Source organism: Oratosquilla oratoria, chromosome 1 (assembly GCF_046742065.1).
Source record: "Oratosquilla oratoria isolate Oo_2021 chromosome 1, ASM4674206v1, whole genome shotgun sequence".
Taxonomy (NCBI): domain Eukaryota; kingdom Metazoa; phylum Arthropoda; class Malacostraca; order Stomatopoda; family Squillidae; genus Oratosquilla; species Oratosquilla oratoria.
Window position 1 is genome coordinate 101,516,320 of NC_134777.1, and position 25,059 is coordinate 101,541,378.

A 25,059-nucleotide genomic window follows, 5' to 3' on the forward strand; every position below is an offset into this window, starting at 1 on the left:
CCACTCATTGCCAGATACTTGTAGCAGTGTGTGCCGCATCACAGTGTATATACTATTTACTTGTATTGGTCTTCAGAATTTTTGCAGTGATGTTTGTTATGAGGCTTCGGAGATAGTTCAGAAGCAGATATCTACAGCTCCCATGTACCTGAGAGTTGAAGAAGAGGAAGAGGAATCGTCAGCCATCACCATCCCAGATAGGTCTGATTTAAAAGGAATCCCTGGGAAATTTATCAATATCAAAGGTGTAGTACAAGAAGTTTTATTGCTGCTTGAAGATGAAATTGCACATAGGTTAATATGGGTACCTTGTGTGGATGTTATTTCCTGAAGAGAGTTCTTATATACAGTAAAACCTCTGTTTTTGAACATAATTCATTCCAAAAATCTGTTCTAAAACCAAATTGTTTGAAAACCAAATCATATTTTCCAATTACATACATATACCAAGGCTTTTTCCCCCTTACAAGGGAGGTAGCCAAAAAGGGAAAGGCATAAAATCATTTCCACCCATTCCATCCCTGAATACACTCCACACCCCTCCACCCTCCCTCTTATCTGAGCACCTCCTGGATGATGGGTCATCCCTGCACCTTGTCCACTGCCCTGGACAAATAATGTAAAAGAGATTAATTAGTTCCCAAGCACCAGATGAATGCTTATTTACCTAATTACACTTTATATATCATATAATAAATAAAACATAAAATTGTAAATGAAACAAGAAATGCAACAGAAGTAAATTTAATGACAAAGCAACACTGTACAGTTATTATGTAATGTATGTACTGTACCCTTTTGGCTGAATGCAATAAAATTGATAACAGAAGCACAGCGCAACTATACAGCTCATTGTTCAACAGAGAACTGTTTACGTTTTGTCAGTGGCCACGTGTCAGCTTCATTCGAGAACCGAAATTTTGTTCGAAAACATAGGTATTTCCAGCTCAAATTTTTCATTTGAAAACCGATTTGTTCGAGTTCAGAGACATTTGAAAACAGGGGTTTGGCTGTATCAGTAAGAGATGGGTCTGGTTAATGTTAGGGGATTAAGTTTTGGATATGTGACAAAATAACAGTCTAAGCTTTTATTCACAGCCTTGGAGATATGAAGATGGGAGAATTAGATTGTATATTTAACTTTATTCATTCAGTAATACTCATGATATGTTGTATCAATTATGAGGCATCTCTTCAGTCATCATGATATTTTTTCATTTTGTATTACTGGATATACCCTGGTCATTTTATTTGTGATAATGTATCACAAATTGTAAACAGAAAGGATGTAATTAATTATTAGTATGTATACTAAAAGGAATTTTCTTCCTTGCAATGGGGGTGGTATATAGTGATGCAAAAAAAAAAAGTTTTTTTAATCGCAAGTTTAAAAAAAACTTTTTATGATTTTTTTTTTTTTACACGTCCAAATTTGTTCAGATATTAGATATCAAGTATATAAAAACAGGTGTAAGTACTTGATTCATCCCTCCACATATGTGTTTCTACCTTATCCAAAGAGACATCAGACACAGTATGAAAATAAACAAGTACCGTATATTTACGTGTATAAGACGACCTTTGTATAAAACTAGGTACAAAATTAGAGCAAATTTTTATGAATTTATCTCATATCGGTAGTATAAGACGACTGCTAAATTACAAAAGCATCAGTGTATCAAACCTACCGTACAAAAAGAATTGTTTTGATTACGTTTATCAGCTGTTTTTTCCGCTTTTTCTCTTTTCTTTCTCATTACTTAATTGTATCCTTATACCAGATAAATTACTTACTATATCCTTATAAATTTAAAATAAATGAAATAACAAAGCAAATCATGTATCATGATTTTCTGAGAACACATGTCAACTAACTAACAAAAATGATTTGTTTACGTTCCTGGTTCGACGTAGCTCACTCCACCGCACACAACGGTTGGCACACAACAATCTTGCGTTTATCAGCTGCTTGCCCATATCAATCATGGAGCCACCAACTAAAAGAAGAAAATACGAGGCAAGTTTCAAATTCAAAGTTATAGAAATAGCCAAGGATTCGAACAATTGTGCTGCGGCAAGAATATTCGATGTAACTAAGAAGATGGTGCGAGAATGGAGAAAGAAGGAGGATGATCTAAGAAAAATGCCCAAAAAGAAATGTGCAATGCGAAGTGGAAGTGTACGTTGTTAAATGTGTTTACATAGAGTAGTTAAAAGTACCGTAATTTCATTAATATAGAATTATTCCTCAAATTTATTAACAATTGCCATTTACTATAAAGATATGCCAATAATATATAAGGTAAATATGATTTAATTACCTTTATTACCAGTTCTTATCATAATGTGAATCATTTCCTTTGTATCGGTGGTTATCGACAGGCTAGCCTACCAAGTCATCTCATGTAGAATTCAAGGTCTGATTTTTATAATGGTAGTATAAGACGACCCCCAATTTTAAGGGGTGAATTTTTGGATTTTAGGGTCGTCTTATATGTGGAAATATACGGTAATTAACCTTTTTAGTCAGGACTCAGATGCTGCAACAAGTGTAGATACTGTATATGGACCAATATGGCTACCTTACAAATTTACTCTTTATATAATCTTCAAAGATGAAACACTCCAAATTTCCTTGTCATGAATGGTTAAACATACACATAAAATAGGATATACAATAAGGTATGCACAAATTAATCATGGTCTATGGACCTGGATTTTTTTTTATTTTATTATTATTTTTTTTTTTATAAAAAAAAAAACATTATTATTATTATTATTATTTTTTTTTTTTTTGCATCTATAGTGGTATAGCCAAAGCATACACCTACTCTTCACCCATCTCACACCCATCCAAAAACCTATTTGTTGTCCCTTGCACCTTAGGTCTTTTTGGATGAAGGGTAATCTCTGTTACCCAATTTCTGCTTAGGTCAGAAGCAGTGCAGCAAGATGCAGCATTCCACAGCACTTCCACAGTATCACCACAGCAGGGCCTGACAGCCAAAGCTGGTTTACCCCCACAACTCCATTACATGGCAACCCTTCCTCTCATCCACTCAAGAATTTACAGACCAGACAAGAAGAAATCCCTTCAAGCTTTGTCAATTTCTCATCCATTCACAACTACTCTCCACTCACATGTTTCTCTTTCTCCCTTTCCTGTTTAACAGACATTCCCTTTGTATCCAAGACCACCTTCATCCCATCTATCCATCCCATTCTTGGTTTTCCCCACCCGATCCACGTCTGCTTTCTACACACTTTTTTTTGCTAATCTATCTTTACTCATTCTTTCCAATATCCAAACCATCCCAATATTGTTTGATCAACCCTATCTGCCAGCTATGTTCACCCTTGCTTGCTGTATCTTCAACTTTCCTCCACATTTTCACTCATACTTCTTAAACACTTCATCTCAAACATAGTAGTGGAGTATTTCCATTGAGGAAGTTGATAAATGTGATGCTAGGGACAATATTGAAGAAATATATTTTGAGATAAATGTAACTTTTCCAAGGAGCTAAGTGAAATTGCAGTTCAGTTGAAAAGATTGAGAGGTTTATTTTCTGCCCATGAGTCAAGATTACATGACCTAGAGGAAAAGCATGAACAAGAAAAAGAAACAAACTTGTCCCACATATTTACTTTGAACTTGCTCCTATCGCATACCTTCCCAAACTCCACACATTACTAGAACTGCATTCAGGTCATCACCCTACATTGAAACGGTTTCAACACAGAATTGGCCTGTCTATATCAAATGCAACCACCACACAGAAGACAGTGATCACCTCATTTCCACCGCCCTACTCTTCCTATCCAGATATAAACACAGAATCTCTTCTCTAAGTGACTTTATGGGCTCAAGTGATTCCTGTAACTAGTTACCAGGGGACAGTGGGTCTCCTGCAAGACCTAGAACAACAGATTGATTGATTTCTAAGTATAAACAGAGTGGCAGAGGGTAGGGTGACCCTTCTTTCGTAAGGGACTGAGATGGGAGGAGAAGGGTGAGTGGACCCTTTGTTGTTGGTATGTGAGTTGAAGTGGCCACTTCCCTTGTAAGGGGAAGAAGGCCATAGGTACATTCATATAGTATCAGGAATTCTGTAATCTCTGATGTTTTCAGGTCCTGTCTTACAATTAGAGGATGACGATTTCCCTGAGAAGCAAAACAAAAGGAAGACAAACTCAAAAGGAAGTGAAGGATTAACTGTAAGTGATGTTGCTCACTCTGGTTTGATAAACTGTGCAGAAAATTGTACTCCTCCAGAAGATGAAGTGAAATCAGATTCAAGAACTAAGACTGAAATTGAAAATAGTGATGGTACAAAAGTTTATAAAGTAGACACCACCTGTAGTGGTTCTGAAAAATGTGAATTAGATAGTGAAAGACAAGATGTTCAGGAGTGTATAGACACCAGTATAAATAACTTCAACAAGTCAGAGAGTTCTGGAAATCATAGTCATACAGCAAAAGGTAAAACTGCCCATAGTAGCAAGACTAGAAGCAAGGACCAACGAAGTAAAAGTAAAGGAGTGGAAAAAGCTAGTAAAGCCCCAGCTGATCGATTAGCAGAGGTTAGAGAGGTATGTATAGTGCATAATATTACTAAGATATTAACTTTTTTCATATATCAGTAGTTCTCAGAAAAGAAAGGAAAGATTAAATTTACATTTTTAATTTTGACCAAAAGTTTGATCTATTCTGCACTTGGGTATTGACTGCATGGTAATATGTATCCAGTACTTTAGGGAATGTTTGGTGGTGCCTCTATAGACCAGAGCCACATATTGTTTGTTTATGTTAGAGCAAAAATCCGTACTCATAGAGGAATGATGCTAATTGTGTACTACAGCTGTCCCTCTTATCCTGTTCCCTTGAACTTGTCTTTCGCCACTTCTATGACTACATCCTCTGAATCTCCCTGTGGTGGAAAGTTAGGAAAAGAACTCTTACATTGTGTTTCTCATACATATCAGTAGAGGCAAAAAGTGGGACAGTATGATGGGATTAGGGATACAACACTCTATTCCTCCTACAAAATGTCAAGGCATAGGAGGAACTGAGAGAACTCCAACTAAAATTAATAATTTGGTCATTAAATGCGCTTTATTGTGGTACAGATTAAAGTAAAAAGTAAGAAATTGGTGATTTGTTTGTTAGAAGGAAGATGAATGAGTTAGTGTCAAGTGAAATCAAATGAAGGGGAGGGATGAATTTAAGGTTGGTAATGTGATGGGGATGGATTCAGGAGTGATTAATAGGCAAGGGAAGGAAGAAATGGCTCTGCTGTTAAGTGATGAAATAGGAAAGTGTATGGTGGAGTGGAGGGAAGTGTCTTTGAGGATAATGTGGGTGAATGTGAAATAAGGATAGGAAATATGGAATTTTGTGCTTGTATTGGTTGGTGGAGTAATGGGAAGTGTGCTGGGCTTGCATTCACTTAGTTGTGGGTTCAAATCCCACACTTCTCTGAAGGACTGGTCCTAAACATTGGGAAATAAACTCATAAAAGTTTACCATTGTTTTTCATCCTACCTCAACCAATACCATCATATACTTGTAGACTTCCAAGTTCTATATTTCACTAAACTCCTCTGGAAACCAATCTATGAGTGGAGAGATTAGCCTCTGTATTTCACTAAAATCCTCCTGAAACCATCCTAAAACTGAGGAGACTAACCTCTAGCCATAAAAGAATACTGCATGACTAGTCCATATGAATGTCACCTGAGTTCCTAGAATATTAACTGCATAAAACTTATGGAGTCAATATCCCATGCAGGGTTCTGTAAAATAGAACAAGGGCAACAGATTGATTGATGACCTCTGTTGTTTCATTTTCTTCCATGCATGAATAGGTTCAATATATCTTTCCCCAGGTTGAAATTTACCTCCGAGAATGGATGAACTTTGAATCCCTGCGTTTCATCCTTGGTGATCTCTATGTGCGAGGAATGCTTGAAGCATTTGGTCGGCAGTGGGAAGATTATGACTCTACAGCAGGTATTGCCAACAGTTTACCTTTTAAGGAGGGTGGAGTTGTCAATTAGTATGAGTGTGTTTTGATTACATAGTTCTGTTATAGAAGGTAGTTTTTTTCATTTATGTATTTACTTAGTTGTATTATACAAGATAAAGAGTTAGGCTTATAAACCCCTATCTGTGCATTCCCATTGGTTAAATCTGACCTTAAATCATATAGACTATTCCATTAATCAATGTGAATCAATGATCCTATTCAAAAAAGTGTATTTTATAATGTATTTAAAAATCGGGGGGTCGCCGATTTAATGAAGCGGCCTTGCTGTGGATGTGCTGTGTCTTGCAACACTGCTTCTGACCCAGGGCAGTGGACAAGGTGCAGGGATGACCCGTCATTCAGGAGGTGCTAAGATAAGAGGGAGGGTGGAGGGGTGTGGAGTGTATTCAGGGATGGAATGGGTGGGAATGATTTTATGCCTTTTTCTTTGTGGCTACCCCCCTTGTAAGGGGGAAAAAGCCTTGGTATATGTATGTATATATGTATGTATTTAAAAAATATTTCTTTTTAACTTCATCTCATGGATTTTTTTTTTTTTTTATTATTATTCTATCACTAAGAATTATACAAGATGTCTGCATTCCTATTGGTCAAATCTGACCTTAGTTCATCTAAACTATTCCATGAATCGATAATCCTCTGCAAAAAAAGAAAACAATGTATTTAAATTTTTTTGTCTTTTTTTTAATTTCATCTCGTGGAATTTGGTCAAATCCATCACCAAGAGGTCTTCTCTGTCAAGTATATCCACACTCGCTTCTCAATGGCTCAAAACACTGCTGTTAAATTACTCTCCTTTCCTCTATCATTGCCAGTCCCAGAATATTCAGTTGTTCTTCATATATTTCATCAGGATTATCTAGAAACATATTAGTCACTGTTTTGAATTTTCTCTTATCATGTGTATATCATTTTGTGTGGTGACATCAGTATGTGGAGCCTGCAAATGGTGATGTTACAGAAGATCAATCAGTCCACTGCCCCAGGGTTCGTGCGGGTGACCTGTGGTTCCCTAGTAACTGACAGTGGGCCACCAGACAGGGCTTTCAGTCATTCATGGAATTTTTTTTTATTTTATTGTGTAGGTGATAGAATGGGGCAGTGTAAGATGAGAATGGAAATACCAGGAGAAACTGATAGAAGTGTGGGAGGTGTTGAGGGATAGGGGAAAAGCAGGTGTAGAAGAAGAATAAGTATGTTTGAAGGAGGAAGAGATTGAATGTTCAAAGATGATAAATGGGACAGGGAAGAAAGGAGGGAACAGGAGAGGTAGAGAACAGTAGGATGAAGAGGTGAAGGTGTTAGTAGCTGAGAAGAAGCAAGTGAATGAAGATTAGTTGCAAAGTAGAACAAAGGAAGCGTATAAAGGCAGAGCATGCTGACAGGAGACCTTTTGGTCCATATTAAGGTACAAGAAGAGTGGAAAAGCAAATGCAAAGTGAGGAAGGCAAAGAGCATGGCATTTGTCAAATCGGGTGGGAGTTTAACAGAGAATTTTAAAAAGAATAAAAGGATGTTTTAGAAAGAAGCAGAGAGAGTGAGGGGGTATCAGGTAGATAGGAAAAGGTAAAGGTAGCAGATGGAGAGACATTAATGGAAGTAAAGGCAGTAAGGGGAAGATGGGTAGAATATTTCAGAGAATTGCTGAATGTAAAGGGATTAGGGAAGGAATGATTGTAGCAGTGGAAGGTGCTAGGAAAAGGACTGATGGTAGAGGAAAATTATAGTGCAATAGAAAAACATAAGATATGAAGAGCATTAAAATTAATGAAAGCTGGTAAGGTATCTGGGTTGGGTGGATGTCATGTGGAGTGCCTGACAAAAGGAGATACTGCTACATTGGATTGGCTATTGAGGTTTAATGTGTGTCTAAGGGAAGGGAATGTGTTTGAGGACTGGAGGAGGAGTACTTGTATAGTTCTGCATTACAAAGGAAAATGGGATAAATATTATTATAGCAGTTTTAAAGGGATCAGTCTGTTGAGTGTAGTTGGAAAAGCTTATTGTAGGATGTTAATTTAAAGGATTAGGAGGGGAACAGGTGTTATTGAGGAGGAACAATGGAGTTTAGGAAAGGTGATCAATCAATCAATTTGTTTCCCCTGATTTCTCTTGTAAGACCCACAGCCTCCAAGATACCAGCAATAGACTCTAGCCAGGACCATAAGTCACACAGAGAAGAGATATGTTGTTGTCTGGGAATTGTATGGGGCATAGTAGTCAAAAGCAAAAATCTTGATATGATAGGAATAACTGAGACATGGTTAAATGGTACAGAGTTCGAAGCTGAATTTAATATTGCGGGATTTAAACACTTTCATCAGGATAGAAACCACAAGAAAGGTGGGGGTGTTCTATTGTACGTTAAAAACAATGTTCATGCTTGTGTTTTAGAGAAAGTGAAACAGGATGCATATGATAGTTTGTGGGTTGAGTTAACCCAAACAAATGGACAAAAAATGAATATAGGTGTAATATATAGGCCAAAGACATTATCATTAGCAGACGACAAACTGTTATTTCAAGAACTGTCTAGTTTCTGCAACCGGGATTTATTGATAATGGGTGATTTCAATTTTACTGACATTGATTGGATGACCCTTGAACATGGCCATATAGGTAGTCGCTTGTTTGATTTTCTTGGTGACAATTACTTAATTCAGCTTGTAAAAGAGCCCACAAGATATGGAAACTTACTCGATCTTTTGATCACTAGCCGCGAAAGCATGGTAACTGATGTAGAAGTCGGTGAATCTGTTGCAAATAGCGATCACAACCTAGTTAGATTCAAACTCCTAAACAATTTTAGAATAGATACTTGTGTTTCTAAAATACCCGATTTCAGTAAAGCTCAGTTCATAGAACTACGTCAGGAGCTTCAGCTTACAGATTGGGAGGCAAAATTAAACGAAAGACCTGTAGATCAGATGTGGGAAATATTTCAAAATACGCTCACTAAGATGATTCAAACTTACATTCCTTTTAAGGACAGACGTCCCCCAAATCAGGCTCGCCCAAAGTGGCTCGACAAAGAAACTGAAAAAAGTATTGCTAAAAAGAGACAGGCTTATAAGAAATATAAGTGCTCGGGTGCATCTAATGAAACTTATGTATCAATACAGAGAGATTTAAAAAAGACAATAAGAAAAAGAAAACGACAATACGAAATGAACATCGCTGAGAAATCCAAAGAGAATCCCAAAGAATTCTATAGTTACATTAGAGATAAAAAGGTTGTTAGGAATCACATTGGTCCACTATTATCTGCTGACGGTCAACTTGAATATTCAAATGAAGGAATGTGTAATATCTTAAACAATTATTTTAGCTCGGTATTCTTAAACGAAACACCTCAAGATGAATTCCAAACTGAAACCTGTGAAAAGTCTAGGGTAAACTTACTCGGTACGGTAAATATAACAAAAGAAAAAATTAAAAGGTGTATAGACAAACTCAAAGTTAATAAAACACCAGGGCCTGATGGTTGGCATCCAAGAATCTTAAAGGAAATGAAAAATGAGATTGTTGTTCCATTAGAAATTATTTTCAAGAAATCCATCATATCCGGAGATGTCCCAAGAGAATGGAAGCTAGCTAACGTTACTCCCATATTCAAAAAAGGTGACAAAAAGAAACCAAATAACTATAGGCCTATAAGTTTGACTTCGATCGTAGGAAAAATAATGGAAACTATCATCAGAGATGCTATGGAACATCATTTAGAAAGTAACCGTTTGATAAATGATAGCCAGCATGGTTTCAGACGGAAACGTTCTTGCGTGACTAACTTACTCGAATTCTACAACACAGTTATCTCGAATTATGACAAAAGAAACAATATAGATTTAGTATATTTAGACTTTGCAAAAGCTTTTGATACCGTCCCACACGAAAGACTACTTACTAAATTAGCTTTGCATGGAATAAGTGGTAGCCTATTAGGTTGGACTAGTAATTGGTTGAATGATCGAAAACAGAGAGTTGTTTTAAATGGAAAAACTTCTGGATGGAAAAATGTTGCAAGTGGAGTTCCTCAGGGTTCCGTTCTTGGGCCACTTCCATTCATAGTACAGTCGTACCTCGGTACTCGACCATAATCCGTTCTGAGGTGGTGGTCGAGCACCGATTTGTTCGAACACCGAAACCAATTTTCCCCTTATCACTGTCTTTCTTTGGACCCATTATTAAGGGCTAGAGCAACACGAAAAAGTTTAAATCTGGGAAGAAATACTCGAACAAACTGCGTACGTCTTACTCCGCTGGCGGTCTGAGTCGAACTGACGCTTACCCACTGTTCGAGCTAGTCGAGTACCGAAAATCTGTTCGAGGTCCGATGCATTTTCTACTCGAATTTTTTGGTCGAGCACCGATTTGGTCGAGTATAGAGGCGGTCGAGTACCGAGGTACGACTGTATATATAAATGATATAGACCATGGACTAAAATCTACTGTTTCCAAATTTGCTGATGATACAAAACTGTGCGGAGTGGCAAATGATCACTCAAACCAATTAGATATTCAAGAAGATTTAGATAAATTACAGCAATGGTCTGAAAAGTGGCTAATGAAATTTAACACAAGTAAATGCAAGGTAATGCACATAGGTAAAAATAACACTAAGTACGATTACAAGTTATTTGGAAATTCGTTAACAAAAGTGGATAGTGAAAAAGATCTCGGCGTAATTATCAGTAACGACCTCAAATCATCCAAGCAGTGTATTTCAGCCTCTGAGAAAGCAAATAAGATTCTAGGACTGATTGTGCGATCTTTTGATTTCAAAAGTCCATCACTCATTAACAAGCTATATAAATCTTTAGTTCGTCCACATTTGGAATATGCTGTTTCCGTATGGTCACCGAATCTCATTAAAGACATTGACAGATTGGAAAGAGTACAACGGCGAGCCACAAAACTGATTCCAAATATCAAAAATAAATCATACGAAAATCGACTAAAACATATGAATCTGTTTTCCCTAAAAAAGCGTAGACTCAGAGGTGACTTGATACAGGTCTTTAAAATTCTAAAGGGAATTGACATCATCAAAAGTGACCAAATTTTCACATTGAATGAGAATCAGACAAGAAACAATGGTCTTAAACTCTCCGGAAATAGATTCAATTTGGAAGTAGGTAGAAACAACTTTGCCAACCGTGTAGTTAATGAATGGAATAAACTTCCTGCACAGGTAGTGCAATGTAGTTCAGTTCGAAGCTTTAAGAATCATTTAGATAAATACCTAAGTAAGATGCTGTAATGATTATAATTTATCTTATATTATTTGTTTTTGTTTTGTTATCATTTGTCTGTCTGATTTTTATTTATTATTAGATGTCAATTTATTATTTACTATTTACCTGTTTGTTTATTATTTAACTATACCTATGCATTTATTTATTTATTTTATTTGTTATTTACATTATCATAGTTTTCATTTATTATTTTATTATTAATATGATTTTTTTTTTGCATCCGACCTAGATATGGATCAAAAGGTCTCCTGTCGGCATGCTCCGCCTTTGTAATCCTTTGTATGAGGTGTTCTGTATCTTCTTTCCAGTGGTTGCATATAGGACAGTTTGGATCTGTAGCCAGGGCAATTCCATGTTGGTAATGATGGATAGTGTCCCCGGGTGCTTTGCCATTTTTCGTTTCTTTTATTGTTTGTCTGACTTCTACTCTTGTGATAGCACCCTTAGTTTTTAGTAAATTGGATGTTTTCATTATTATCTTCATCTGGTCCTGCATTTCATAGGTTTTTAAAGATACTTTCTTCATTACATGGAACTGCCCAGTGTAGGCCTTATGATCTCTTGCAGTCTCCTCCATTTTTATGTTCTTATCTTTTTGCTATATTTTCCATCTTGGTTAAATTATTTTTAGGATTTTCATCCTTAACTGAATAACTAGATTGTAAAGCAATTTTCTGGTACCTTCCACATCCTGGCTTAGGCCTCAACCTCTTTAATACGATTCAAATTCTCATGCGCAGCATCGGATGCCTAACATACAATGATTCAATGATGTATCACACTACTTGCATAATAGAATATAAAGTCACTGCTGTATTACTCATTCTCTTTCACCCTGAGTAATAATAAACACAGAAAACGTGATCAAGCCAGTTCACAGAACACAGGGGTAACTCAGCTACAACTACACATACATATATACATATACCAATGGCTTTTTTCCCACATACAAGGGAGGAAGCCAAAGTCAAAGGCATAAATCCACTCCCACCCATTTCATCCCCACATACTCCACTCCCATTCACCATCCCTCCCTCCCTCTTTTCATGGCTCCTCCTGGATAACGGGTCATCTCTGCATCTCTCCTACTGCCCTGGGTCAGAGGTAAAGTGGTTAATAGCTGCTTTCACCTCATCTTTCCTTATTTCTCCTCCATTTTCCTCATTTTTCACTATCATTTTCTTAGTGTTTCCCACTGCAACTACCTATCCTCCTTCACACTTAGCAACTCCCTAAAATACTCTACCCATCTTCCTCTTACTGCTGTCTCTTCCATTATCATCTCTCCATCTGCACCCTTTACCTTTTCTTCTCAACTTGATTCACCTCTTCATCTCTTGATTTCCTTCCAAAACAACTACAAAGTAAATATAATCAAGATGCCGACACAAACGCCCCATGACACCCACAAAGGCATCATCGTATGGAAGAGGTTAACTTATTTTTTCTCATAGTTCTCCCTTTGATCTCCTCTCTATTGTTTCACACTTGTTTCACAAAAAAAGAAAGAAAAAAAATTGCTATAGAACACTTCAAACAACAGGCGATGTAAAAATGTATGAAAATGTAATTATAATGGGAGATTGAATTTAATGGACATGTAGGAGAGGAAAGACAGGAAATTGAAAATATAGTTGGAACCTTTAGCATAAAATCAAGAAACAAGGAAGGAGATAAAATTATGCAGGGTGAATCATAATGCATCTGAACAAAATGTCCCATGGCTTTGGAAACAGATTACACTAACCTGCTTTTCATTCCATCATGGTGGAAGTGTTGCTGTTTTGGAGCAAACTGGATGATGATGTGGTAAGCCTTAAGGCTCAGCCAGACAGTCTAGGAAGTGATGACAATAACAACACCAACATCAACACCAACACCAACACCAACACCAACAACAACAACAACCTGCTTTGCATTCTTCTTAGTAACCTCTCAATACCAAATCAAGAGTAAAACACCTATGCAGATGACCTGACAATAATAATCCAGGATAGCATTTTCAAATCAGCTGTCAAGAACATCCAAATATACTTAGGCAAATTAGAACTGTCACTAAGGCAAAACAGAATGGAAGCCTCATTATAGAAATCAGACATTGCTCACCCCAAGCAATCACAAATTAAAGAAACATTTAACAATAAAATTGAATGGTCAATTCTTTACATTGAACAAAAGCCCTAAAACCCTGGACTTTCTTTTGATATGTACATGTTCTTCAGTCTGCACATCAAGGACCTAATAATGAAAATCAATGATAAAATAAACATACTAAGATCAGTAACAAGCATGGTTTTTGATTAGCTGAAAGAAACTCTATTCACAGTTTACAAACAGTACATAAGAAGCACACTCAAATATGCCTCCCTAGTATGGTTTCTTACAATCAAGAAAACAAATCTAGATACTCTAATGACTACCCAAATTAAAGCACTATGAATGATAACAGGATGCATGAAACCACCCTAATACATCTGCACATATAAAGCAAAATCATCATCCCCATAGATCAGCAAATTAGAACGACAGGAACACAGTTATTTGTAAGAGCCCTCAATTCCATCCATCAATCTCACCACAACACAAGCCCAACTAACAGAAAAAACAGTAACATACTATACAAACATCCAGTTATAAAACAATATCAAGGGGACCCACTGCCACAGAATAGGCCTGTCCACAGAAGCAAATTGTTTCACATGTAGTCACCACATATAAGAGACCAAACACCTTATCCTGCACTGCCTTATTCTAGCCTTACCCAGACAACAACACAGTATTTCTTCCTTGACAGACTTATGGGTCAATCCACTGGTAGTTGCCAGTTACATGGGAGGCTATGGGTCTCTGCAATAGAGACCTAAGGTTAACAGAATTGATAGTGACACTCCTATAAACTAGTCATGTAGCATTTTCTTATTATTGACTATTCCCTGTTTAAAGAAGAATGCTGTCACATTCAACTTCTATTACACCTTTCTGTTGCCCTCATAAAATATCTCTTTTTTTCACCACAACTCCATCACTTTGGCAATGATAATGTCCCTAAGGATAAAAGTGCTGGTTATTGGTGATGAAATACTCCAATTTGGTTTGTGGTAGTCAAGGGTGAGCAGTGTTACTGAGAACCTTTGAGGGGATGCTGATATTTTGTTTTGTGTCAGCCATAATTCTAGTTACTGAGTGCAGTTGTAAAAATAAATGGATACTGTAATTATGTACCCTGATTTTTTTTTCTTATCATATTTTCTGTATCTGCTCAGTGGTTATGTAAATTTGTAGTGTGTTTTCAAAACTTATGTTCATGCAGATGGAAAAAGTATGCTATAATTGATGAAGTATGAAAATAGTGCAATGATTTCTATGAATGTAATTATAGTAGCATATTTTAAATATCTGAAGAATACATTTTGTTCCCAGGACTCCGTTTGGGTATGGAAGCAAAAGCCAAATACATTGCCCTCTGCCGCAGACTGGATAGAGAAGATCGAGAAGATATTTTGGATATACAGCAAGATTCCAGAAATGAGAACCCTACAGAGACCATGCCTGATCTTGAGCAGCTTGCAAAAGATGCAAAGAATCAGAAGTTGAAGGTGATCAGCTTAGAGCTTACTTGTTTGAGAAAATGCCTTTTCTGCTCTTCTTAGAAAGAATGAAAGTGTACATGCTATAGGAATGTGTTCAGGAGAAGGAGACCATGAGGGAAACTTCATGTAAAATGAATGAGTGAGCTTTCATTGTTAGGCTAGAATCTAGCACACATATTGTGCAGAAATACATACGATCCCAGCCACATTGAAATTTAGAGCTTTTTCAGTGTTACATTTAGAGTATAAGAAGGGGATTGAAAGACGAATGGGTAACTGATATGAGGCACACACCGTTATAAGTCATAAGTGCCCCTTTTTAAAAATCTGAGAAAACATTTCAAGTTTTCAAACAACAAGATCTCCAAATCCAACCATATGAATTTCATCTAGTTTACACCATTTTAAAAGGAATTTATCTCTATAATACTTGTGCTTTAAGCATTTGCTACAGCATAAAATGTCAGTGGTTTGTAGATCTGTTATTTTACAAAATCATGTCTTCTACTGCTCAATTTTTTTTTCATATTCTAGTAGTAATAGTAGCATACACATGATAATCATTCATTATGATAATGGTAAATAATAATGAAAAATGTTGTTCACCAATAATCTGAATTATACCATAATGTCATAATGATAAATTACATTAGGCATAGAAGGGTAGGAGAGAGAGAGAGAGAGAGAGAGAGAGAGAGAGAGAGAGAGAGAGAGAGAGAGAGAGAGAGAGAGACTGAGAGAGAGACTGAGACTGAGACTGAGACTGAGACTAAGACTGAGACTGAAGGTCAGCAGGAAGGAGCAGTGCAGTACTCACCAACTCTACCAAATACTCTCTACTTCGAAAGTTATGAATGAGGAAGGAACATGTTGGCTACTCATAGTCTGAGTGTTTCTAGGGAATCCATGTTATCCACTCCAGCTGTGTCTAATTCTTTGTCAGGGATATCAGAAAGGTTGCCTGCTTCTTGCCTGCTGATGTCCTTCAAGTACTGGGCACCCTCAATTGGGGCAATGTACATGAGGAGAGTCTTGAGATTTTGTAGCTTCTCAGTCAACAGAGGTATGGGGGAGGTATACTTAGGAGGCAGGGAGACAGCAGACAGGTCAAAGAACTTGCATGAGAACTTCCTTGTGCCTTTCATGAGTCGTCCTTGATGCTGGTCTGTAGTGTCTGCCATGTCATAACTGGTCTTGATGGCATAGCCCCTCATGTACCTGCTGTCATACAAAATGGCCCAGGCATCTCTCAAGTTTAAAGTCTTTGCTCTCCATTTTGTGATGTATGCCTGGAGCAGACCAAAGTTAAAAATGTCATTTTGGGTCATGTCAACTACAGCAAAGCCACCCATAATAGCATGTGTAATAAGTTCAATATACTCAGCTTTGCTGTGGATCATGCTCTCCCTCCTTAGCCTCACTTATATATCTCCAAAATGCTTACCACAAAGCATATAAGAGTGGCCCAGGACTAAGAAGTAATGTTTTACTCTGTAAAACCTCTTGCTGTGCAAGAGATTTAGGCACCCCAGGATGGCATTTATATTCTTATTTTGTTTAGCACATTTATCAGAAAATAGAAGCTTTATCTGGTTGTTATCATGATTAACCTTGTTGTAATGGTCAACATAGCTCATTATCTTGGTTGAACTGCTGTAATTTTACCCCACATGTGCATAGTAGATTTCTGAGTCTTGATGTTAAAAACACAAAAGTAGTATGTACATAGTTTCCTTTTGTAAAAAACTACACTGGTACTGAACTTTGGTGTCAGCAGTATTTGTTGCAAATCAAAGCATAAGGCCATAATGTCTTCACTGTTGTCACTAATAAAACTGTCAAGGGGAGCCACCTTTTGTACATTAAGTTCACATTGCATCCAACTGAGCCTATCTACAACCCATTTGTCTATAATTTCGAATGTTAGCTGTCAACAAATCACAGGTGTTGCATGTGTCAATAACTAGAGGCAAGAACCCATTGTTAAGCCTATTCCTGAACACTACTGTAGTAATTAAGTGAAAGTTGATCAGTGTTTTTATGTTCGTCTTTTACAAACTTCACATACATGTCATAGAGCTTGACAACACTGAGATTCGAATCCATGTACCTGTGGTTACAAGATTTTGCACAAAAATAGTGGGAACTCAGGCATGGCAACATCTTAACCACTTCAGTACTATTCAAATTCTTGCATGCAGCATCTGCTGCTATAGGTAATTTGCATCACACTATTCACATCATAAAATATAAAGTCACTGTTGTATTACTCATTCTCTTTTATTTTGAGTAATAATAAACTGAAAACATGATCAAAACAGTTCATAAAATCTGGAGTAACTCATGTACAACTACAAAAATATGTATAATCAAGATGCTGTTGCCAGTATCCTCATGTACCCACTGTGCTGCATGATGCCTTCATAGGCATCGTTGTACTGAAGTGGTTAATGTGTGTAAATACAAGGTCAGCTTTTTCTACCACAATTTTGTTTGTAGTAGGATTTTTTCCATACTGGTCAGGCACAGTAGTCTTCTCCATTGTCAGTTTATGTTTAGCCATACACACTCTTTTCTCAATCTAGAAATTGAAAAAAAGCCTTTTTTGCAGACGCTACACCTTGTCACCATACATCATACCATAAAGAATTGTTTGGGAGCATTTGCTTTCTTCTGCAGGTTTCCTGTGCTGTTGTATCGGGACTGAAGTTATGAGCCTTTGTAGGTACATAGTCTGGGCATCATAGATTCCCATGCCCCTGAATTCCTTAAACAGCACTTCTATCACAGGTGTAGTCATTTTCTCAAAGCAGCCGTCACCATATGAAGGTCCCATCTTTTGTGCTTCCACCAGGTTCTTAGTCATATGGTTGGTGTAAGCCTTACCTTCATTAAGAAGTTTTGTCACCACGTTGGCTCTCCATTTGTTTGAATTTGGTTGTTCACATATAGTTGATGCGATAATGTGTTCATTTAACTCGATTGTGAAATAACCCTGAGAACTGATTTCCAGACAAAAGATTATCTTTTGATTACCCTGTGTTGGTCTTTCTGTAGGAAATTAGAAAATTAGAGTAGAACCTATAGGTTATTTAGAGGATGCTTATTGACTGAGCAGGTTAGAGCATAACTACTTGTAACGGAGGTCGAGGTGACGGTAGTTCTAACCATCCCACCAGTGAGTTGGACCAATTCCACAATACAAAGTCCTCTGGTAGGGGCACTGTCCTAACCTCCTGATAGGGGGAGTTTGTGACATTAAACCAAATCTAAATTGATATTAGTTGTTGACATTTTGCTGGTACAACAATTAGTAATAATAATTTTGTCTCATTCAGGTGAGAGCTTTTTATTCTGGTCAGGAGGAACTTGAAGATTCAGACCCAGAAGAAGAGAAACAACTGGAAACAATTCCTGAAGAGGGAGAAGGCAATACTGATAAACAACACACAGTAAGAAGTAAGAAGCTGCACAAAAGGGATATAGTAGATGAAATGGACAGTCCTGCTCTTCCTTTGATTGATTCTTACTCACAAATGGCATGGAGGAGAACTGTTGTGATGGAGAAAATAGACACTGTGTAAGAGTAATTCTTTTCTTTCCTTTGTAGCACAGAATTAGCATGAAGAAACAGTGGAAAGTAAAATGTATAATTAATTAGAATATAAGCAAGCAGATTTTATTTTGACTTGAAATGTTATATATATATATATATATATATATACACACACACATACAGGGGTGGAAAGGGGGTTGGGAGATAGGGTTGATGAAAGAGTATTAGGATGGTTTGGACACATGGAAAGAATGAGTGAAGAAAGACTAGTAAAAGAGGTATGGAAGGCAGATGTAGAGGGAGTGAACATGAAGGGACATCCTAGGATGAGGTGGATGGATGGGGTGAAGGGGGCTTTGGGGAAGAGGGTAATGTCTGTTGAGGAAGGACGGGAGAGGACAGAAGACAGGGGTGAATGGAGAATGGTTGTATATGGATGATGATGTGATGCATGAGGTGGAATGGGCAGGGGGATGGGGGGTGAGGTAGCATGTGTGAGCAATTTTTGACGCAGCCCGAAGGGATTTTTCCCCGTCTTCTCTTTTATGCATGGGGGGGATGGAGAGGGGTGGTCTCCAATTTAATGAAGCAGCCTTGCTGTGGATGTGCTGTGTCTTGTGACACTGCTTCTGACCCAGGGCAGTGGACAAGGTGCAGGGATGACCTGTCATCCAGGAGGTGCTAAGATGAGAGGGAAGGTGGAGGGGTGTGGAGTGTATTTAGGGATGGAATGGGTGGGAATGATTTTATGCCTTTTCCTTTTTGGCTACCTCCCTTGTAAGGGGGAAAAAGCCTTGGTATATGTATGTATGTGTATATATATATATATATATATATATATATATATATATGTATATATATATATATATATATATATATATATATATATGTATATATACACAGACGCTCCTCTACTTATGTTCATTTGTTTTATGTTTTTTCGATTTTATGTTTGAACTGACTGTAAAAAAAAATTGTAAAAAAAGTTTTTTTGAGTGAATTTTTTAGTTGAGCGCGCTCTCCGTAGTTCAAACGATACTTACGCATGACACTGCGTCCATTGTTTACATGGCACAAACGACAGACTGAACGTGCCTTGCCTCCTCCTCCTCCTCCTCCTCCTCCTCCTCCTCCTCCTCCTCCTCCTCCTCCTCCCCCTCCTCCCACCATCTCAATTTATGTTGCTTGAATTTAATTTATTTGAAGTTAATGTTATCATTTTACAATGTTATGTGTATAATTAATGATTTAGGGGTGTTTTATAAGATACGGTAATAGAATTTACGGATGTATGGTACAGTAACAACTTACGTTCATTTTCAGCTTACGTTTGGCCGTTCAGAACGTAACTAAAACGTAAGTTGAGGAGCGTCTGTATGTGTATGTATATATATATATATATTTATATATATATATATATATATATATATACATATATATACATATATACATATATACATACATACATATATATACCAAGAGTTTTTTCCCCCTTACAAGGGAGGTAGCCAAAGTGAAAAGGCATAATTACACTCCCACCCATTTCATCCCCACTCATTCCACTGCCATTCACCCCCTCCCTCACTCCCTCTCATCTTGGGTCCTCTTGGATGATGGGTCATTCCTTCATTTTGCTCATCACCCTGGGTTAGAAGCAATGCATGCAGCAAGACACAGCACATCCACAGCAAAACCATTTCATTTGATCAGCGACCCCCCTCTCCATCCCATTGTGTGGTAACATTAAGACGGAGAAATCCCTTTGTGCTGCGTCAAAATACCATTCACACATAACCACTCCCTAACTCCCCCTACCCCCACCCACTCCCTTCCATGCATCATGGTATCATCCATACACAGCCAAGATATGGATTTTGCCAACTTTTTGAGATACATTTACCCCTTCATTTAACATATCTCCATTTAATATTTTTGTGTGTTGTGTGTATATGTACCTAGTTATAGTATACGCAGTTGTTGTGGTTGTTGTTGTCATTCCCTAGGCTGTCTGGCTGAGCAGTCCCACCTCCCTGAGGAACACCATAGCTGGAGTTGGGTTTTCCCACAGATACCTTATAGAAAAAGATGCCCAGAAAGACATACATTAAAAAGGAGGCGAAAGCCACCTCATGCATAAGCCCATGAAGGGTTGTCTGACTTTGCTTCTGTGTGCTAATACAAGTGGAGACTAAAGTTAAGCCTTTACTGGTCTACCACCTACAAAATCCTTGGTCATTCAAGTAAAACAGCATCAGGATATCTGAATTGAATGTGATGAGGCACTTAATTACAAAGCCATAGGTTACAAGGCTATTCTTTTTTTGAGTAGGTCACTGAGGTGTTCACACCTCAAGTGAAGCCATATCTTGAAGATTAGGTCTTCTCCTCAAGGCTCTTCTTGTGATGGAAAATGCCCCTGCCCATCCTCCTGATTTAGAAGATGATTTATTGGTAGAAAATGACTTCATTAAGATCAAGTTTCTGCCCCCTTTATCCAGCCCATGGACCACCAAGTCATCTCTAACTTTAAGAAGCTATACACTAAGAACATGTTCCAGATATGCTTTGATGTGATGAATGAGACTGATTTGACTCTCAGAGACTTTTGGAAGGATCATTTCAACATCCTTCATGCCATCCAGATCATTGCTGCTGTAACTACCAGGACATTGAACTGTGCCTGGAGAGGGGTTTGGTCAGAATGTGTAGTTGTTGTTGTTGTTGTCGTTCCCTAGACTGTCTGTCCGAGCAGTCCCGTCTCCCCAAGGAAGGCCACAGCCGAAACTGGGTTTTCCCACAAATCCTTTATAGAGTGTATGTTGTGTTGTTTGCGTGCATGATTGTGTATAATGCAGTCTTCCATTATGTGTTGTATGGTATGGGGTGAAGTGTTACATCCTGGGCAGCTGCAACGTCTACGTCGTGGGACCACCCCCCAACCCCAAGAGTTGGGGGCCAATCAGCAGCAACTACCCCTGGCCATCAGCTCTACGCAGATGGCACCGATCCCCAAGGAGGAGCTACGCCTACCTGGGGGAGTACCACAGAATGTGTAGTTGATTGAGACTTTGAGGGCTTCCAGGAATAACTTGTTATTCCAGCTATAGTGTCTCTAGGGACATCCATGGGCCAGAAGTTGTTAACCAGTGATGTGGAGGAGCTCCTGGATGAGTGCAAGGTGGAGCTGACTATAGATGAACTCCAAAACCTCCTTGAGCCAAACAAGCAAGAAGATGAAAATGAGGTCCCTGCTACAGAGGAGGAGGAGGAAGAAAAGAAGAATCTGCCTTCTGAGAAGATTAAGAAGCTCCTCAGCCTTTGGGAGGCAGTGCAGGCCATTGTAGAGGAGACATTCCTTAACAGGGCAATGTCAGACAGATGTGTTCACATTTTCAATGACAATGTAATGCACTACTACTCAAAATATTGAAGGGACGCCAATGTGCTGGATCAAACCTCCACAAGTGGCACCACTGAAGAAAGGCCCTCATAAAGGCAAAAAACACCAGAACCTTAAGTGGAAGTTCCTAACATTCTTATGGAAGGCAATTCACCTTCCAAAAGGTTCTAAGAACCTCCCTCCCTCAAAGTCCTCAAAGTTAAGGATCAGCTTGACATGAAAGACACATAAACATTTGCTGCAGCCTCCACAAACACAGCACACCCATTACACTGCATAGTAAAACACCCACACATGTCAAGAAACATCAAAACAACACCCAAATACTCGTATCATACACAAATACTCTCTTCTCTTCTTCCACAACTACCAGACACAGGTCTTCAGAATCATATCCATAATCATATCCCCCACAGCTCCATCAACAAACTGAAAGACAATACATTGCTGCATGCCAGACCCCCTGATATCCATCCCTCTGAATCCTCTCTCCCCCAAAAGGACAGAGTCTACCTGGTCAGACTATGATGTAGCCAGTATCTAGCCTTTCTAAGCGCATTTCAGACAGTGGCCCAGGATTTAACACTCCACCTCATCCTATGCAACACATTATGGAAGATTGTATTGTACATAGTCATGCACGCCAACAACACAATATAAAATCTCTAAAGGATTTGTAGGAATATCCTGTTCATGCCGTGGCATTCCTCAGGTAGACGGGACTGCTCAGCCAGACAGTCTAGGGAACAACAATGACAATGCCAGAACCCTTGACACCACACACCATTCACACTACATCTAATAAGCACCACCAGCAGAATAATAATAATAAAAAAACACCAGTAGCATACTGCTCAAACATTTATAACAACCTACCACATCATTAAGAAAAAAAAAAAATGCAGACAAAGACCTTCAAAGCACTAAATGAGGCTTTCAAGACAGACCACTAAACTCAGTATTCCACAAACAACTCCCAGACATAGGCAACACAGAATAGGTCTGGCCACATATTCAAACTGCCCTAGATACCACCACCACACACGACATAGAACTCTTCATACTACAGTGCCCTATACTAACAGTCTCTAGACAGCAACACATTGTATCTTCCCTGAGTGATTTTTCAACCTGCATGGAGGCTGTTACTGGTTACCTGAAGGCCATGGGTCTTCTGCCAGAGAGAACAGGTGCATTGGATTAATTCATTGATCTGCAAGAGAGACCAGGGGCAATGTACTAATTGAATTATATGCAAATTCATATATATGTATTTTCCTCTCAGGTTGAGTGACACTCTGTTGGTGGTTAACATGAGGGAAAGCTACTCAGAAATCCATTCCCTGATGAAGGAGTTGGTCTCCCTCTTTGACTTGGCTGCACACAACATCATGATGACTCCAGCCCAATGGACTTTGGTCATTCTAGTCATGTTGAAAATGTTAGTTGCAACCCCAGGTTTCTTTAATTGTCAATTACACTTCTTAAAAATACTGAACTTGAATGCTTTCTTATTTTGTGATTTATACCACATTTTCAGTTTTTTACATTTTTCATTTTTTGTAGTTTTAACTTTGTATTTGAATTTGTACATAATGAAATAATCATAAAGTGGTAATGATTGTAGTGTCAGTGAATTATTGTTTTCTTTTCAGGTTTTCTGTCAGATATGTAAAGGTAGACCAAGATCTGAAAAGTGAAGAAAGTTCAAGAGGCATTATGGTTATTTTGCAGAATTATGGTTTGGACTTCAGCTACTTAGATAGAATTTTGTCCTATCTTACAGAAATTCAGTATATAATTTCTAAGTATCATAAGGTGGATAACTATAATGATCACCAAGATTTTAAGGAAAGGAATGAAAATTCTCATAATGTGCATGAACCAGGTACACAGAAAAGCACTGATGTGGATTCAGTGAGTGCTGGAAATAAAAAGTGTGAGCAAGTTTCAACTTGTGGTACAAAGAAGTTAGAAGCAAATTCTATGGAACTACCAAACTTAAATAAAACTGAAATAATTTTGGATAAAACATATGGACAGGGTACTCAAACTGAACTAGATCTGTCAGGACATAGAACAACAGTAGAGGAAATGACACAAATAAAGCAGATTGCAATCTCTGATATGATGCAGAGTATAAGCCTACAAGAAGGGGACCTAAAGGAAGATCCCTACGCTGATTTGCCACCTTTAGAAGAACTCGATGATTCACCTGTTCATCTTAAATACACAGACATTGAAGAACTTGATTAAGTCTTTATAAACTTATGGAAGAAGGTAAAATATATGTACAAATATACAATTTTTTTTCTTTGCTTTCATAAAAAAATTCTGACATGAATATTATTTTATATGTATACATGGCTGCTATGTAAAATTAAATTTATTGGATCTTTTATTGTGAATATTGTATTTATTTGATACATTTGAGGAAGCTCGCTGGCTGAGCGGGTTAGGGCGTTGTTACTTGCGGCGAAGGTCGAGGTGAGGGCGGTTCAAATCCTGCCACCGGCGAAGTTGAACCAAGGGCATGGTTCATTAAATTCCAGGCTACAAAGCCCTCTGTGAAGGGCACCGTCCTAGCCTGCTGATAGGGTTACTTGCGGCGAAGGTCGAGGTGAGGGCAGTTGGAATCCTGCCACTGGCAAAATTGAACCAAGGGCATGGTTCATTAAATTCCACGCTACAAAGTCCTCTGTGAGGGGCACCGTCCTAGCCTCCTGATAGGGGGGGAGTGTGTGATGTTAAACCATATAATTTGATACATGCAAAAGATAGGAGTGAATGGCAAGTGGCTGTAAATAGATGAGAAAATGACACAGCTCAGTGGGATACTCTTATCGAATCAGTAAGTCCCTTCAGTGGAGGCGGGGTAGGATGTAAACCAACTGCAGCTGTTGGACCTGTGTCCTACTGAAATTCTTTTGACCCGTGCAGTGTAGTACTATTGAAGGGACCAACAATAGGGGCTGACACAAAATGATCCATTTTAGAGGTGAAATCTTATTTTTCAAGATAGACCACCACAAATAGTTCCCCAACATCAGCCCTTGAGAAAGAACCCTCTCACATCTAGTAAGAACTACACTAACACAGGACACCATCCAGTATTGAAAGAGTACCAACACAGATTCAAACTGCCACAGATGGAATCACCATACTGAGAACACATACTACACAATAGTGAAATTATGTGAAAGGATTT

General features: G+C 38.1%; 1 protein-coding gene across 13 annotated transcripts in view; it reads left to right on the top strand.

The window, feature by feature from the left end:
- Window positions 1-24,250, top strand: part of LOC143024622 (putative RNA polymerase II subunit B1 CTD phosphatase RPAP2) — a 56,567-nt gene extending 32,317 nt beyond the window's left edge. For all 13 annotated transcript variants that reach the window (XM_076183523.1, XM_076183533.1, XM_076183503.1 and 10 more), the window contains 7 exons: window positions 77-245; window positions 4,133-4,593; window positions 5,890-6,013; window positions 14,726-14,901; window positions 18,234-18,475; window positions 23,137-23,292; window positions 23,507-24,250. In XM_076183523.1, coding sequence (XP_076039638.1) covers window positions 77-245; window positions 4,133-4,593; window positions 5,890-6,013; window positions 14,726-14,901; window positions 18,234-18,475; window positions 23,137-23,292; window positions 23,507-24,107 — 1,929 coding nt within the window. In that variant the 3' untranslated portion in view covers window positions 24,108-24,250. The remainder of the gene's footprint in view (window positions 1-76; window positions 246-4,132; window positions 4,594-5,889; window positions 6,014-14,725; window positions 14,902-18,233; window positions 18,476-23,136; window positions 23,293-23,506) is intronic.
- The last annotated feature ends 809 nt before the right edge of the window (window positions 24,251-25,059 follow it).